The sequence below is a fragment of the Dasypus novemcinctus genome, chromosome 4 (genome assembly GCF_030445035.2).
Source record: "Dasypus novemcinctus isolate mDasNov1 chromosome 4, mDasNov1.1.hap2, whole genome shotgun sequence".
Taxonomy (NCBI): domain Eukaryota; kingdom Metazoa; phylum Chordata; class Mammalia; order Cingulata; family Dasypodidae; genus Dasypus; species Dasypus novemcinctus.
Window position 1 is genome coordinate 76,780,447 of NC_080676.1, and position 13,716 is coordinate 76,794,162.

A 13,716-nucleotide genomic window follows, 5' to 3' on the forward strand; every position below is an offset into this window, starting at 1 on the left:
AGGCAGAGATTAGAGTGATATGTCTTCAAGCCAAGGAAAACCAATGGATGACTGGGAGCCACCAGAAGCTAGGAAGAAGCAAGGAAGGATTCTTTCCTAGAGTCTTCAGAGGGAGGACAGCTCTGCTGATCCCTTGATTTTGAACTTCCCCAGAAGTGTGAGAGAATAAATTTCTGTTGCTTATGCTACCAGGCTGGTTGTAATTTGTTACTGCTGCCCTAGGACACTATAACACCCTGAAAGACTCATTCAGACTTCTAACCTCCAGAGCTATAAGAAGATAAATTTGTGTTGTTTTAAGTCACTAAATTTATGGTAATTTATTATAGCAGCAATAGGAAACTAATACATGGAAGTTGACTTTTTCTCTTCAGATAATACTTTCAACTTCTCTTTAGGAAATTTTCCTAAACTTCTGTTTAGGAAATTCATTATCATGTCTTGGTTCACAGTTAAAATTCGCCGGCCTAGCACTCAAGGCCCTATTGTTTATATAAACTCATTTTTATCTCTCCATCCCAGTTGACCTTCTGTAGACACATGGCTGTTTGATTATATTTCTTACCTTTTGTTATTTCCTCTCCCTATAATGAATTTCTAACTTTTCATAATATATCCATTACTTTCTTTATGAGTATGTTCAAGACACTTCTTTGAGATGCTTTCCCTGATTTATCTACCCTCGCACCAACAACTGCTATGTATTACGCAGATATTATGTTTACTTAGATCTCTCTAACCTGTTTAATGTCCTCAGTTGCTCTCTGAATGTAGCTATTCCCTAAATATGAGGTTGTAAGCTGCTTGGAGGTAGTAATATGTATGGTAAAAATATGTTGTTTTTACCTGCTGGGCATCCATCCTGATTCTGGCAACAAACCCCTTCTTTCCTCTTGAGGAACTACATCTCAGTCAAACTTAATTCATACAGTTTGAATGAAGCCATCCCTTACCCCACTATGGGACTACGACAAAGACCTGGTCAATCAGCATATTCTACCCCGTTGGTCATAATCATTGGGTCAGTGATGGCATGTAACTCAAGTCGAACTAATGAATTTCCAGGACTTTTTGTTGAACAATCAGGAAAGAGACACTGTTTTGTTCTGGGACTGCTGGATTATGCAAAAGGAATATATCGACTCATTTGTTGGGAAGAATAATGAGATAATTCGCAAAATTGAAGAAAAAGCATCAGAGGCCAGGCTTCAGAGACAAAAACCAAGACTCAATATAACGTAGACATATACACAATAATATCTATTTGGCATCTATCAACAATTTCTCTCCACATGGAATGAAAGATGGTTGCCAGAAGCCTCAAGTTCACATCCTCTTATCTTTAATAATTCTAGCAAAAAGATAAATACTGTCTCCCAGCATCCATATATGAATTTGATGGAAAGACCCTTAGAGCTCTGCTTGTGTTGCCATAGCCATAACTATTGAAATAATTACTTTTCCTAGAGAAACAATGATTGATCTAAACTATGTCATGTTGCCAGGTGGTATGTCAGGCATTGCGAGGGAAAACACAAATGTAAACAAAAACAACTCAAACAAAACACCACCACCAAAATATCCCTGTTCCTGCCCTTATAAAACTTGTAGTCTTTGAGTGAAAGAAAGCATAGACAGAAATATAAAATTACCGTGGTATGTGTCACTAGAAAAAGTACATGGTGCTAGACCACAGGAAGGAGAATGATTCATTCCAGAAGTTCAAGGAAACCTCCTTTGAGAAAGTGATGGCAGAATTTAGATCAGAATTTGGAAGGTAGTAATGAAGGTTGTCTCAGGCAGAGGGAATAACATGTGAAAAGTCCTTGTGGCTGGGAAGTGGACTTGGACCAATGGATAGGGTGTCTGCCTACCACATGGGAGGTCCAGGGTTCAAACCCTGGGTCTCCTTGACCCGTGTGGAGCTGGCCCATGCACAGTGCTGATGCGTGCAAGGAGTACCCTGCCACACAGGGGTGTCCCCTGTGTAGGGGAGCCCCACGCGCAAGGAGTGTGCCCCATAAGGAGAGCCGCCCAAAGTGAAAGAAAGTGCAGCCTGCCCAAGAATGGCGCCGCACGCACGGAGAGCTGACACAACAAAGATGATGCAACAAAAAGAAACACAAATTCCCAGTGCCGCTGATAAGGATAGAAGCGGTTACAGAAGAACACACAGAGAATGGACACACAGAGCAGACAACTGGGTGGCGGAAGGGGAGAGAAATAAATAAAATAAATAAATCTTAAAAAAAATAAAGTCCTTGTGGCAGAAAAGAGCATTGCTCACAGAAAGAGTGGTGATAATGCCAGTATGGGTAGGGAGAGCATGGTGTGAAGTAAGGATGAAAGGCAGGCATGGGCTATACCGTGCAGATTAATGCAGACCACATTAAATATTTTGCACTTTATCTTAAATGCAATTAAAAGTAATTTAAATGTGTTAAGAGGGTGCTGTGGGGGAAAGAGAAGAGGCATGTAAAAATTTGTATTTGGAAAAGGATACTCTAACTGTACTGTAGAGAACCTATTTTTTTTTTTAAGATTTATTTATTTATTTAATTCCCCCCCTCCCCCGGTTGTCTGTTCTCTGTCTCTATTTGCTGCCTCTTGATACTCTAACTGTACTGTAGAGAACCTATTTTTTTTTTTTTTTAAGATTTATTTATTTAATTCCCCCCCTTCCCCAGTTGTCTGTTTTGTGTCTCTATTTGCTGCCTCTTGTTTCTTTGTCCCCTTCTGTTGTCGTCAGCGGCAATGGAAGTGTGGGCGGCAGCATTCCTGGGCAGGCTGCACTTTCTTTCGCACTGGGCGGCTCTCCTTACCGGTGCACTCCTTGCGCGTGGGGCTCCCCTACACGGGGGACACCCCTGGGCCAGCTCCACACGGGTCAAGGAGGCCCCGGGTTTGAACCGCGGACCTCCCATACGGTAGATGGACGCCCTAACCACTGGGCCAGGTCCGTTTTCAAGGAGGCCCCGGGTTTGAACCGCGGACCTCCCATACGGTAGACGGACGCCCTAACCACTGGGCCAGGTCCGTTTCCCATGTAGAGAACCTATTGAACTTGGGCCTAAGTGACTATAAGAAGGTACATGGAGTTTTCCACTGATTTCCAATATACAGCGCTTTAGGCATTCCTCCTACTTTCCCATTAAGTAGGTGACAGTAGGAAAAATGAAAGAAAGAAGCTTTTAGATAATTGTTTGCTATACAGTTCCGTCACTACCACCCCGGCTCCCATTTTCTGTTATTCAGGCACACCAACTTGATCTCTAAGGAGGTCGGGAAAATAAGGCAATAGGATCTCTGCACAATCTGTAAGGCAATAAATGACAAGATCCCGACAACTGTTTAGTTCCCACATCTTCACTTAATTCCTGGATGTCACGTGGCTTTAAACACCATGTATACCGTGATGACTCTCAGGGTGTCCCTAGCCCACACTTCGTCCCTCAACCTCAGAGCCTACATCTAATTGTCTACTCAACCTCTCTACTCGGACATCTAATAAGGATTTCAAACTCCACATATAAACAAATTCCTAATTTCCACCTTGAAAATTGCTTCTTCTACAACTCAATTCCTCCAAGCGGCTCACAATGTCTTTTACCTCACACTCCACATCTAGCATATCTATATATCTTATGGGCTCTCCTTTCAAAATATGTCCAAAATTCGTTTCTCACCCCCTCAATCACTACCACTGCGGCCCAATCCACTACCATTATTGCTTGATTACTGTAATAATTTCCTAACTGATTTCACTCTTCATCAACTAATAATTATTTTCCTGACTTCCTCCACATTCTAATATAAACTGGTTTTGCTGTTGTGTATTAAAATATTAATGATCTTGAATCTCAAAAAAATATTGTAAGCACATTGACCATAAGAATGCCAACAAATTGAGAAAAACATGTTTTTGTATTTAACAAGTGATAACAGACATTGATGTGAGAATATTATATGGAATGGCCTGATGCCAGCTAGAGGGGCCCTCTCTATAAAGCCCAGTGCTGATCCCGCTTTGTACAACATCTGGGTAAGGGCAGACACGGGATCGCCCTGACTCCTGGCTCAATGCAGGTGCTGTTCTGCGAGATTCTCCCCGAGAGGCACTCCAACCAGACAGTGCTTCCCGCCATCAGTTTTGGAAACTCGGCAGAACTGCAGACCTGGCAGGCATACCCTTAAAGAGAAACCTCATTATGGATACACCCGCTTTCTTTCTGCCCTCAGGCGAAGAGGGTCTTTGGGATCCTCCACCTTTCCTCTTCCTCTCCTCTTCCTCTTCCTCTTCTTCCTCCCTCCCTTCCTTCCTTCCCCTCCACCTTTAAATGTATTATGTATTGCGCATTGGTTTTAGGACACCTTGCAATAAAACAAGCAAATAAATTGCATTGAGCATTCAGAATAGAGTCGTGTGGGATCTGCTTTCTAGTGCTAAATTTACATTCGACGTCTGTTTCTGTTTGTTACAACGACATTTACAGGCAGATAACAAGTACGGTCTTACTTTTAGTGCTGTGAACTACGGTGCAACTCTGTAGACGCTCCATAAATACTTGTTGGAATGAATAAGTAAATATTTTACACCATCACATTTTCAGTAATTCATTTAAGGCAATGTTTGGGTATGTACACATTGACGGCGGGGGGGAGGGGGGGGAGGGGAGCGGTCTGTAAATTAAGAAAATCCTAGAAGTGATAAAGAATAGAAAGTAGGGCCAGCTGGATGAAGCAGATTCCACAGGCTGTTCGAGTTTCCCTCAGGAGACGAGTTTTCTATTTAGCCATTGTGGGTCTATAGCTTCGCACCACACCCTTAGCCAACCGCCCACTCACCTCCTCCTAGTCCTGCCCTCTGGACGCTGGCGCCCGCAGGGCTTGAACACCTGATTATCGTCGCAAACCCTTACTGATGACGTTCGACCCTAAACCGCTCGGGCGCCTTTAATAGGCTAGTAAAAGGTAGGGGGAGGGACAATTCTCAGTTGATCTTTTCCACAGTACTAGTAATTTAGAGACAAAAGGCTGGGAAGAAACCCTCGGAGACTGAACTCTCAATTTGGTTACCGGTTAAGGAGAAGAGCGCACCATGCAAAAAAGCTGGCCCCTGCTGGCCTCTGGGATTGATGGGGAGTGAAGCCGGCGTTAATTGCCCTGGTCCAAAATGGCAGGTTACTAGGCGTGCGTGCATAAAGGGGAAAAATAGGGCCATTGGGAGAAGTCAAGGTGGGAAGAGAGAATGAAGCATAATTGGTTTGATTCAACAAGGAGGTTAGGGAAGTGGGGAAATAGCCAGGGACAATGGAAGCATCCAGATATCTGTAGTCCAGACGGCAAGGTGGCTTAAAGGGACGTTGACCTAATCCAAGATGGCGCCTGAGGCTATTACCGGGAGGGCAAAACAGGCGGTCATTACCCTAATCCAAGATGGTACCAGCGATTGCGACAAACCGAGGAACGAGGAACGCCAGCAGCGTCTTTGCCCTTATCCAAGATGGCGACCGCCGTGGGCGCGGTCCCTGGCCCCGCCCCGCAGCCTCTGCTCCGCCTCCTCTGCTCCTCTCTCTCTACTGCTTTGCACTGCCGAGTCCGGGTCCGTGGTGCTCGCGCAGGTTGAGAGGGCCCTGGACACTTGACATGGCGGCAGTGGGGACGACTGCTGCGATGAAAGGAAATGGAGGTGGCGGTGGCCGAGCCGGGGCCGGCGAAGCCAGCGGCACGCGAAAGAAGAAGGGTTCAGGGCCTCTGGCCACGGCGTACCTGGTCATCTACAATGTAGTGATGACGGCGGGGTGAGGCTGGGGCTCGGGGTCCGGGAAAGCGGGGATTGAACCTGGCCGGGGAGGGGGCTCTGCGGCCGGCCGAGCTGTCGGGTCTGCCACGTGCAGTGAAGTCCGAGCGGGCAGAGTCTGCGATTCATCTCCTGGGCGGCAGGAGAACCTGGAGCTGAATCCGCCCCGGGGCTTGCACGCGAACTCCCACCTGGTGCCGGGCGCGGAGCCAAGTTCTGAACCACCGGAGAGCAGGGTTCCGAGCGGTGCGAGGAAGGCTGTCCGGGCGCTGGCCGGGGAGGGCGGGTGGGCTGACCACAGGTCCGGGTCTGAGGGGCGGCGTGCTGGAAGATCTTCCAGCGCAGAGAGGGAGAGCCCAGGCGGCAAGTCCCGAAGGGTAAACTTCCCCCCCGCCCAGGGAAATGGAGGGAGCGTGGCTGCAGAGTGTCCATTTATTTAGACGGCTGTTTTCAAAACCAGGTTGAGTTTTAATCTGAAAGGTAATGGAAAAGCCCTCAAAGTTTTTAACCCGTGACGTGAGCAGAGCCATGCTTTAGAGGAGTTGAGTCTTTTTAGGATGGATTGGGAGTGGAATTACTGGAGTGAAGAGGAATAGATCCTCGAAACAGATTTTACTCCTCCTTTTTCACCCTCATTTCAGTTCATCTATTCTAAGTAATGGGTTTTTAGTTCTAGTTTTGACACTTAACTATCTGTGTGACCTTAGATAAATCACTTACTTTACCTGGGCCTCCATTTTTTCATGTGTAAAACTGAAGAGTTGGGCTAGGTGATCTTCCAGGGTTCCCTCAGCTCTCCAATGTTTTGATCTGTCGTTTTAGTAAGAAGCATTATGTGTTTTTTAATTATTCATTTATATATAAAAAAAATTCCCTAACAGTTTATTATGAACATATTCAAACACACAGAAAAGTTGGAACTGTATAATGAACTTCCAGTTTTATTTCTTTTTAAAAGAGGTAATACATTGGCAGGGTGCAAAACTCAAAATATATACAAGAGCATAAGTGAAAATCTTCCCTCTCACTCTTCCCTTCCACCCAGATCCCCTCCCTGGCCTAGGCTAATTTTGTGTATACTTCAGGTACTGATATAAGCAAATATGGGCATACATTCTCCCCCCACCTTTTTTTTTTACACAGATGATAATGTCATATATTTACAATTTAGTGCTTTACTTTTTTCTCTAGAAAATATATATCTTGGGAAGGTCATAGACTTGCTGTTAGTATTAAGAAACAGTAGGTATTGAAACCTAGGTTCAAAGAAATTATAATTGCTTGACTTGTTTAAGGTTAGAACTTCTTAGTAGCAGATCTGGATCTAGAATTTAATTCTCTTGACACGTAGACCAATCAAGAAATAATACAGATCTTCGTTTTCTTTAGCATGTAAATGGTCACTACAATGATTTTTAAAAGAACATTCAGGAATCTGTGTGTGTATTTGTGTTTATATATGAAATTCTTTTTGTTTTAGCAAGAGGGTTGTTGAGAGCATTGGACTGGAAAGGGGTTTTAAGGTACATTGGGCAAGATGGAAGAAAGTGTTTATTTCTGGACCTGTTTTTTCTAGGTTGCTAATGCTGGACCAGTTTTATCAAGGAATCCATTTCTTTTACTTTTGAAACATATGTGATATTTTTTAGAAATTATGTAGATCACATATTGCATTGCCTAGTTGAGAATGTACACGTACATAAATCTATTAATTTCAATGTCTGTTAGTTTCATCGTGGAGCTCAACAAATGGAGCTTCTTGCAGAGCCTAAGAAATCTATTTTTGAGGCAGTAAAGGAGAGATGTAACCTTCAGATCTCTACTCCTAAATGCTTCATTTTGTATTTTGCGTTGATCTATTTTTCTTTTCTGGGTTGATTTTGGGAAATTCAGATTAAAAAAAATATATTCTTATTTCATTTGCAGTTTTAAAATAATAGATTTTAAGGTATGGGTATATTCGAGTGAAATGAGTGTAACAGTTTAAAACATTTTCTCCCCACCCTGTTATTGTTAAAGACCCCTTAACCACACAGGGCAATATAAAATTTCAACAGGTTTTTCCCTTATCATAGTCTTTCTGGCACCTAATTTAGCTAATGTAGGACCATTTCAGCTTATTCCCTTCATTTTGGCCTTGTTCTGTACAAAAAGCAGAGCTCTAGATGGGTTAGATGCTTTTGTAGAATAGTCAATTTTTTTTTTTAGGTGGTGCTGGGGATTGAACCCAGGATCTCGTACCTGCAAAGCAGGTGCTCAACCACTGAGCTTCCCCTGCTTCTGCAGAGCAGTCTGAGTGGGATGCTGTTGGTGGTACATTTCTGTGTATTACAGCTGGGTTTTCAAGAGATACAGTCGATAAATCCAGTATACTGATTCTTGACATTACCTTAAGTAATATCTGTTGTTACGTCGTTTTATTGCTTCAAACTTATTTTGCTTATTTTGGATTACACTTTTTTCTTTTTTTCCTTAGGTGGCTTGTTATAGCTGTTGGTCTGGTCAGAGCATACCTGACTAAGGGTAGCTATCATAGCCTTTACTATTCAATTGAAAAGCCTTTGAAATTCTTCCAAACTGGAGCCTTACTGGAGGTAGGTCTTGAGATTTGATCTTACTGATTTCTGTTGTTATAAAGTAAAAGACATGTTACATAGTTAAATTGATGCAACCATGTCTCTGTTGGATTTGTTTTAAATTCTGAAATTTTACCCTAGGACATATTAAAATGTTGATGCTAGATTATCTTCTCAAAGTTCTGGATAAGACAAAATCTCATTTTACTTGTATAACCTAGAATATCATTTATATTTATCTTTAATTGGAATAAAATGAAGCAATTTTATATTAGGATTAAAGTGCCATCCTAAGGAAGTATAAACAAACTCAGATACTTTCAGGGGCCAGGCATATAGTGGAAGCATTGAAGTTAATGGGTTTAGGCTATCAGGAATGATAGACAAAAAAACAGAGTCTGCCTAAAGACATTACAATTAAAAAAAGTTTTTTTTACAAAAGTTTTATTAATTTTCCTTTATTAAGGGTAATGCATATCCAGTTCTGCCTCCTGGGGTAAATATATGTTAGGATTTTTGGGTTGCAGGTGACAAATATCGAACTCAAACTATTTTAAGCAAAAAAGGAATTTAATGGCTTCTGTAGTTGGTAAAAATATAGGGTTAACTTACTGAAACTGTAGAATCTAGAATGAAAAGCAAGGATTTGACATTGCCATACTCTGTCCATCTCTCATCTGCTTATCTATATTTCTCTTTGATTACTGGCCTTAGCCTCTTCTATGGCAAACCGTTTTCTCCACGTAGTGGGAAACAGGGAGGGAGTTTCTTTTTCTCGGCATTTGGGTCCCAGTTCTAGGGAAGGAGTCTGGTTGACCTTGCTTAGACCAATCACTCTTGTCAGTGATAGGAGATTCTTGATTGGCCAGGTCTAGGTAAGTGGGGAAAGAGTGAATGGGGATAGCTCTGGGCACACAAAATCATTAGGGTGAAAAAACCTTCAGGCTGTATGAATGTCTGGTATTCAGTTACATTTCACTTAGCCTCCACAGCAGGCCCATCATGACATTTATTCGTGGGTGACAGTTTTTAAAACCTGAGCTATGGAATGATATTACAGGTAAAACCGTTGACCTCCGTAAAATGATATGTGCTTCCTCTACCTCCCATCCTCACTTTTGAAAGGTGAAATTTGTAGGGTTTTTGTTTGTTTGTTTGTTTGTTTTTCTCTCTTAGAAAGTAAAGGGATTTCAATTGCCCATACTTTCACACTTTAGATAGGTGGTATGATGAAATGACCTTCCATCTGGGAGGACCCTTTTTGTAAGTATGTTAGTTTTGGGGGGCATGTCATATAACTCTTGTCTGCCTCATTTTCTCATTTGTGAAATGATGAGGTTAAATTAGATAGCTAAGGTATCTTCTTGCTGTAACATTTTGAGCCTGAAAAATGTTTAACAAATCCTAGGGTAGGTCAATCTTAGCGTGAATTTTATTTTATTTTTTAAAGGGGACAGTGATAAATACATAGCCCTTTGTTGATTAGAGCTTTGGCCAACAGAATTCTCTCAAGCTACAGAAAGGCAAGCTTGAGGTCAAGACCACCAGAAACTACCCCAGTGCTTGAGTTGTACCTGGTTGGAATGCTTAGGTCAGTTAGAGGGGATTATACCTCTGTAGACTTCGTAATAGTGGAAGTATAAGATTTTTAAAAATTTAAATATATCTTGGGGAAAGTAGTGATATTAAGTAGTATGACACAAAATCCACTTAGGAACCAAATCTTAGGACTTTGAAGGATTAGCCCATTTATCCCTATAGAATTTTTTTTTAAGGATTTATTTAGTTTATTTGTTTCACCTATTCCCTTGTTTGCATTTGCTTTGTCTATTTGTTGTGTGCTGGTCTTCTTTTTAGTAGGCACTGGAAACCAAACTCAGGACCTCCCACGTGGGAGGGAGGTACTAATTGCTTGAGCCACCTCTGCTCCCTGCTTTGTTCCTTATTTTGTTTTCTCCCTTATGTTTCTTGTTGCATGGGCTCGCCACGACTGCCTGTCATGTCAGCTTGCTGTCTTGCTGATCTTCTTTAGGAGGCATGGGAACCGAACCCAGGACCTCCCATGTGGTAGGCAGGATTTCAGTCACTTGAGCCATATCCGCTTCCCTCCTTATGGAATTTTTAAAAAAATTTCTCTCTCCTTCCCCTCATCCCCCACAAGCTGTCTGCTCTCTGTGTCCATTCACTGTGTATTCTTCTGTGACTGCTTCTATCCTTATCAGCGGCACCGGGAATCTGTGTCTCTTTTTGTTGCGTCATCTTGCTGTGTCGGCTCTCCGTGTGTGTGGCACCATTCTTGGACAGGCTGCACTTTCTTTCGCGCTGGGCGGCTCTCCTGATGGGGCGCACTCCTTGCGCGTGGGGCTCCCCTACGCGGGGACACCCCTGTGTGGCACGGCACTCCTCGCATGCATCAGCACTGTGCATGGGCCAGCTGCACACGGGTTGAGGAGGCCTGGGGTTTGAACCGTGGACCTCCCATGTGGTAGGCAGATGCCCTATCCATTGGGCCAAGTCCACTTGCCCGTATAGAATTTTAAAGCAAGTATTTTGGATTTTTGGTTTTATTAGGTGACAAATCCTGGAATTGATTTTGGGAAAAGAACTGTGCATAATCCAGTGAAGACTCCTAGAAATATGCAGTCAGTTAACATTGCAGATGTCATTGATGGAAGTAGATGCCTCAGACTGGGGCGATAGAGCAAGCTTATCCAAATTGCATTTTCCTGAGTAGTCTGGTTAAAAAATGTTTCATTGCCTACTCAACCTACATTAAATAATAATTGCACATGCATGGCATTGTTTAATTACAGATGACAGTTATCCTTATGGGAATTATTAGTGCTTTACAATATATCCTGTTTATAGGAAGAGAAAATGAGTCCAGGGAAATCAGCTACTCATTTATATCTCTGTATGCTGAATGATTTTCTTTAGTAGGTTCTACAGGAACTTGCTTAGAAAGGAAATAGGAATTACTTATTTGCAAGAAACTTCAAATCCTTTTAGGAAAATAAACACTTTGCTTCTTAAGAGACTTAAAGCATTTGCCAAGCAAGTACAAATGGGTATATTGTAGTGTGATACAAAAATACAGCTTAGTTTCTGAGGAAAATTTTTTTGCAAAATGGGATGCAAAGATATGTTAAGTTGATGTTACAATGGTATACCTTTTTTAATACCATGGACCCAAATTCTAATTTTCTTCTACATCCTCATCCAAGAATGTCTTAAGTATTTTATTTAAGAGATGATTTTCCAAATGATTCCAAAGGTAATAATTAAAGTAAATATGTGTTTGAGCACTGTAAAGGATCCTTTGGAGGTTGAGCCCTTACTAATAAGGATTTAAACTCTTATTTAAAAGTAGATGATTTGAACTCTTGACTGCAGGTAACCAAAACCTCCATAATTGAACAATAAGGGGGGTTTATTATAAGCATACAGGGTATCCTTATGCTAAGGTCCAAGATAGATGCAGTTTAGTTTTAGAAATGTGCTAGAAATGGCCTGGACTCAGGAACTGGAACACTGTAGAGAACCCCGGCTGTTCTTGCTCTTTCTCTTATTTCTGCTATTACCTCTCACTGAATTTGATTTGTTCTTCTCTTATAGTTCAGCGTTCTCATTTTCTTAGTATACGTGATAGATAATGGCCACAGCCAAAAGCTCCTGAAATTGTAGCTCCTGGAATGAAGAGACCAGCTAATTAGAAAGAGAATCTTAGCCCCAATTCCACATCCCCAGTGAAGGGATAATTTGTCCAGCCTGAATCAGGTGCTTTCTCCTGGACCAATCACCAGGAATGCTCACCTCTGGACCAATTACCTGTGGACAGGGCAAGACCACCTGTAACCATGTTGAAGGGTTGGAGGGAAGAAGCACTTTCTAGAAAAAGGGATGCTAGGTGGAAAGCCCAAGAACTGTCTACCAAAGTACTCAACACAGTACATACAGTGAAGGTTATAATGTGTTTGTAATTTATAGATTGACAAAAAGTAAAATGCTGATAGTGTTGTAGGCCAAGAGATAAGTGTGTGAATAAATCTATTGTGCCTTGAGTTGAGCATAGATAACATTTTTAAAATGCCATTCATGGGTAAATAAAATGTGGTCTATCCATATAGTGGAATATTATCCAGCCGTAAAAAGGGAGTGAAAGTCTGATATATGCTACAACATGAATGAACCTTGAAAACATTATGCTAAGTGAAAAAAACCAATCACGAAGACCACATAAATAAAAAATAAATCTTAAAAAAAAAGACCGCATATTGTATGATTCCATTTATATGAAATATCCAGAACAGGCAAATCCACAGAGACAGAAAGTTGGTTAGTGGTCCCCATGGGCTGGGGAGATGGGGGGAGTGGGGAGTGACTGTGATGGGTATAGGGTTTCTGTTTGAGGTGATGAAAATATTCTGGACTTAGATATTGTTAATGGTTGCACAGTCTTGTGAGCATACCACAAACCACTGAATTGCATCCTTTAAATTGGTGAATTTTATGGTCTATAAATTATGTTTCAGTAAAAATGCCATTCATCTATAACGAGCTATGGTGTGAGCTTTCTTCTTACTTCATTTTTTTTTTCTCCCAACCCCCTTGTTGTTTTTCACCTGCCATGCCTGTTTGTCTTTCTTGTTTCTTTAGGAGGCACCGGGAGCCAAACCCGGGTCCTCTGATGTAGGAGGGAGGTGCCTAATCACTTGAACTACCTCTGCTCCCTACTTCATTCTTTTTTGGACCTATGATATTCATTGATAACTATAGACTATCTTTCCACCAAGGATTAAAAATTAGTAGATTGATGTTACATTATGGCAGTCTAAAGTAGTTTCTGAGGTTATTTGGATTTCTAAATATCTTTAGTTAACTAATTATATCAAGGGTATTTTCAAATACTGTATAATTAAGAACATGATTGTGTGATTGTCTATGATGATTCATATGGGTTAAGAATGACTCTGCAAAGTCTTTAACTGTTGAGACTAATATAGACAGTCTTCAACATATGTACAACCAGTTATATATATATCATTTACCTACCACTGTTTTTCTGGGAATGCCTAAAGGACCTCAGGAACCCCCTTTCCCTCCCATTCTTTGCAGTGATGGAAGTGTTTCAAATCTGTGCTGCCTAATACCTGGCCTCATTTCTGACTAAAATGTGTTGATCTGGGGTTGAGCCTGAAATGGCATGACTGATTCTGGACAAGAGGTGAAGGAGAGAGATAGCCTTCTAATGTCTTCTAACGCTCACAACCACTTTTTTTTTTTTTTTTTTTTTTTTTTAGAGGCTAGTGGTTTATTGCAAAATCAAAATTCAGAGTTGCA

At 41.6% G+C, this 13,716-nt stretch overlaps 1 protein-coding gene and 1 long non-coding RNA gene across 3 annotated transcripts in view; one reads left to right on the plus strand and one right to left on the minus strand.

Moving 5' to 3' along the window:
* The window catches only part of LOC131278242 (uncharacterized), a 64,796-nt gene extending 59,777 nt beyond the window's left edge, over positions 1 to 5,019 (minus strand). For both annotated transcript variants that reach the window (XR_009185541.1, XR_009185540.1), the window contains exon 1: positions 4,846 to 5,019. This is a non-coding gene — a long non-coding RNA (uncharacterized lncRNA). The remainder of the gene's footprint in view (positions 1 to 4,845) is intronic.
* HACD2 (3-hydroxyacyl-CoA dehydratase 2) overlaps positions 4,993 to 13,716 on the plus strand; it is a 99,732-nt gene continuing 91,008 nt past the window's right edge. The window contains exons 1-2 of the mRNA XM_058295679.1: positions 4,993 to 5,801; positions 8,277 to 8,394. Of these exons, the coding sequence (XP_058151662.1) occupies positions 5,437 to 5,801; positions 8,277 to 8,394 (483 nt within the window). The 5' untranslated portion in view covers positions 4,993 to 5,436. The remainder of the gene's footprint in view (positions 5,802 to 8,276; positions 8,395 to 13,716) is intronic.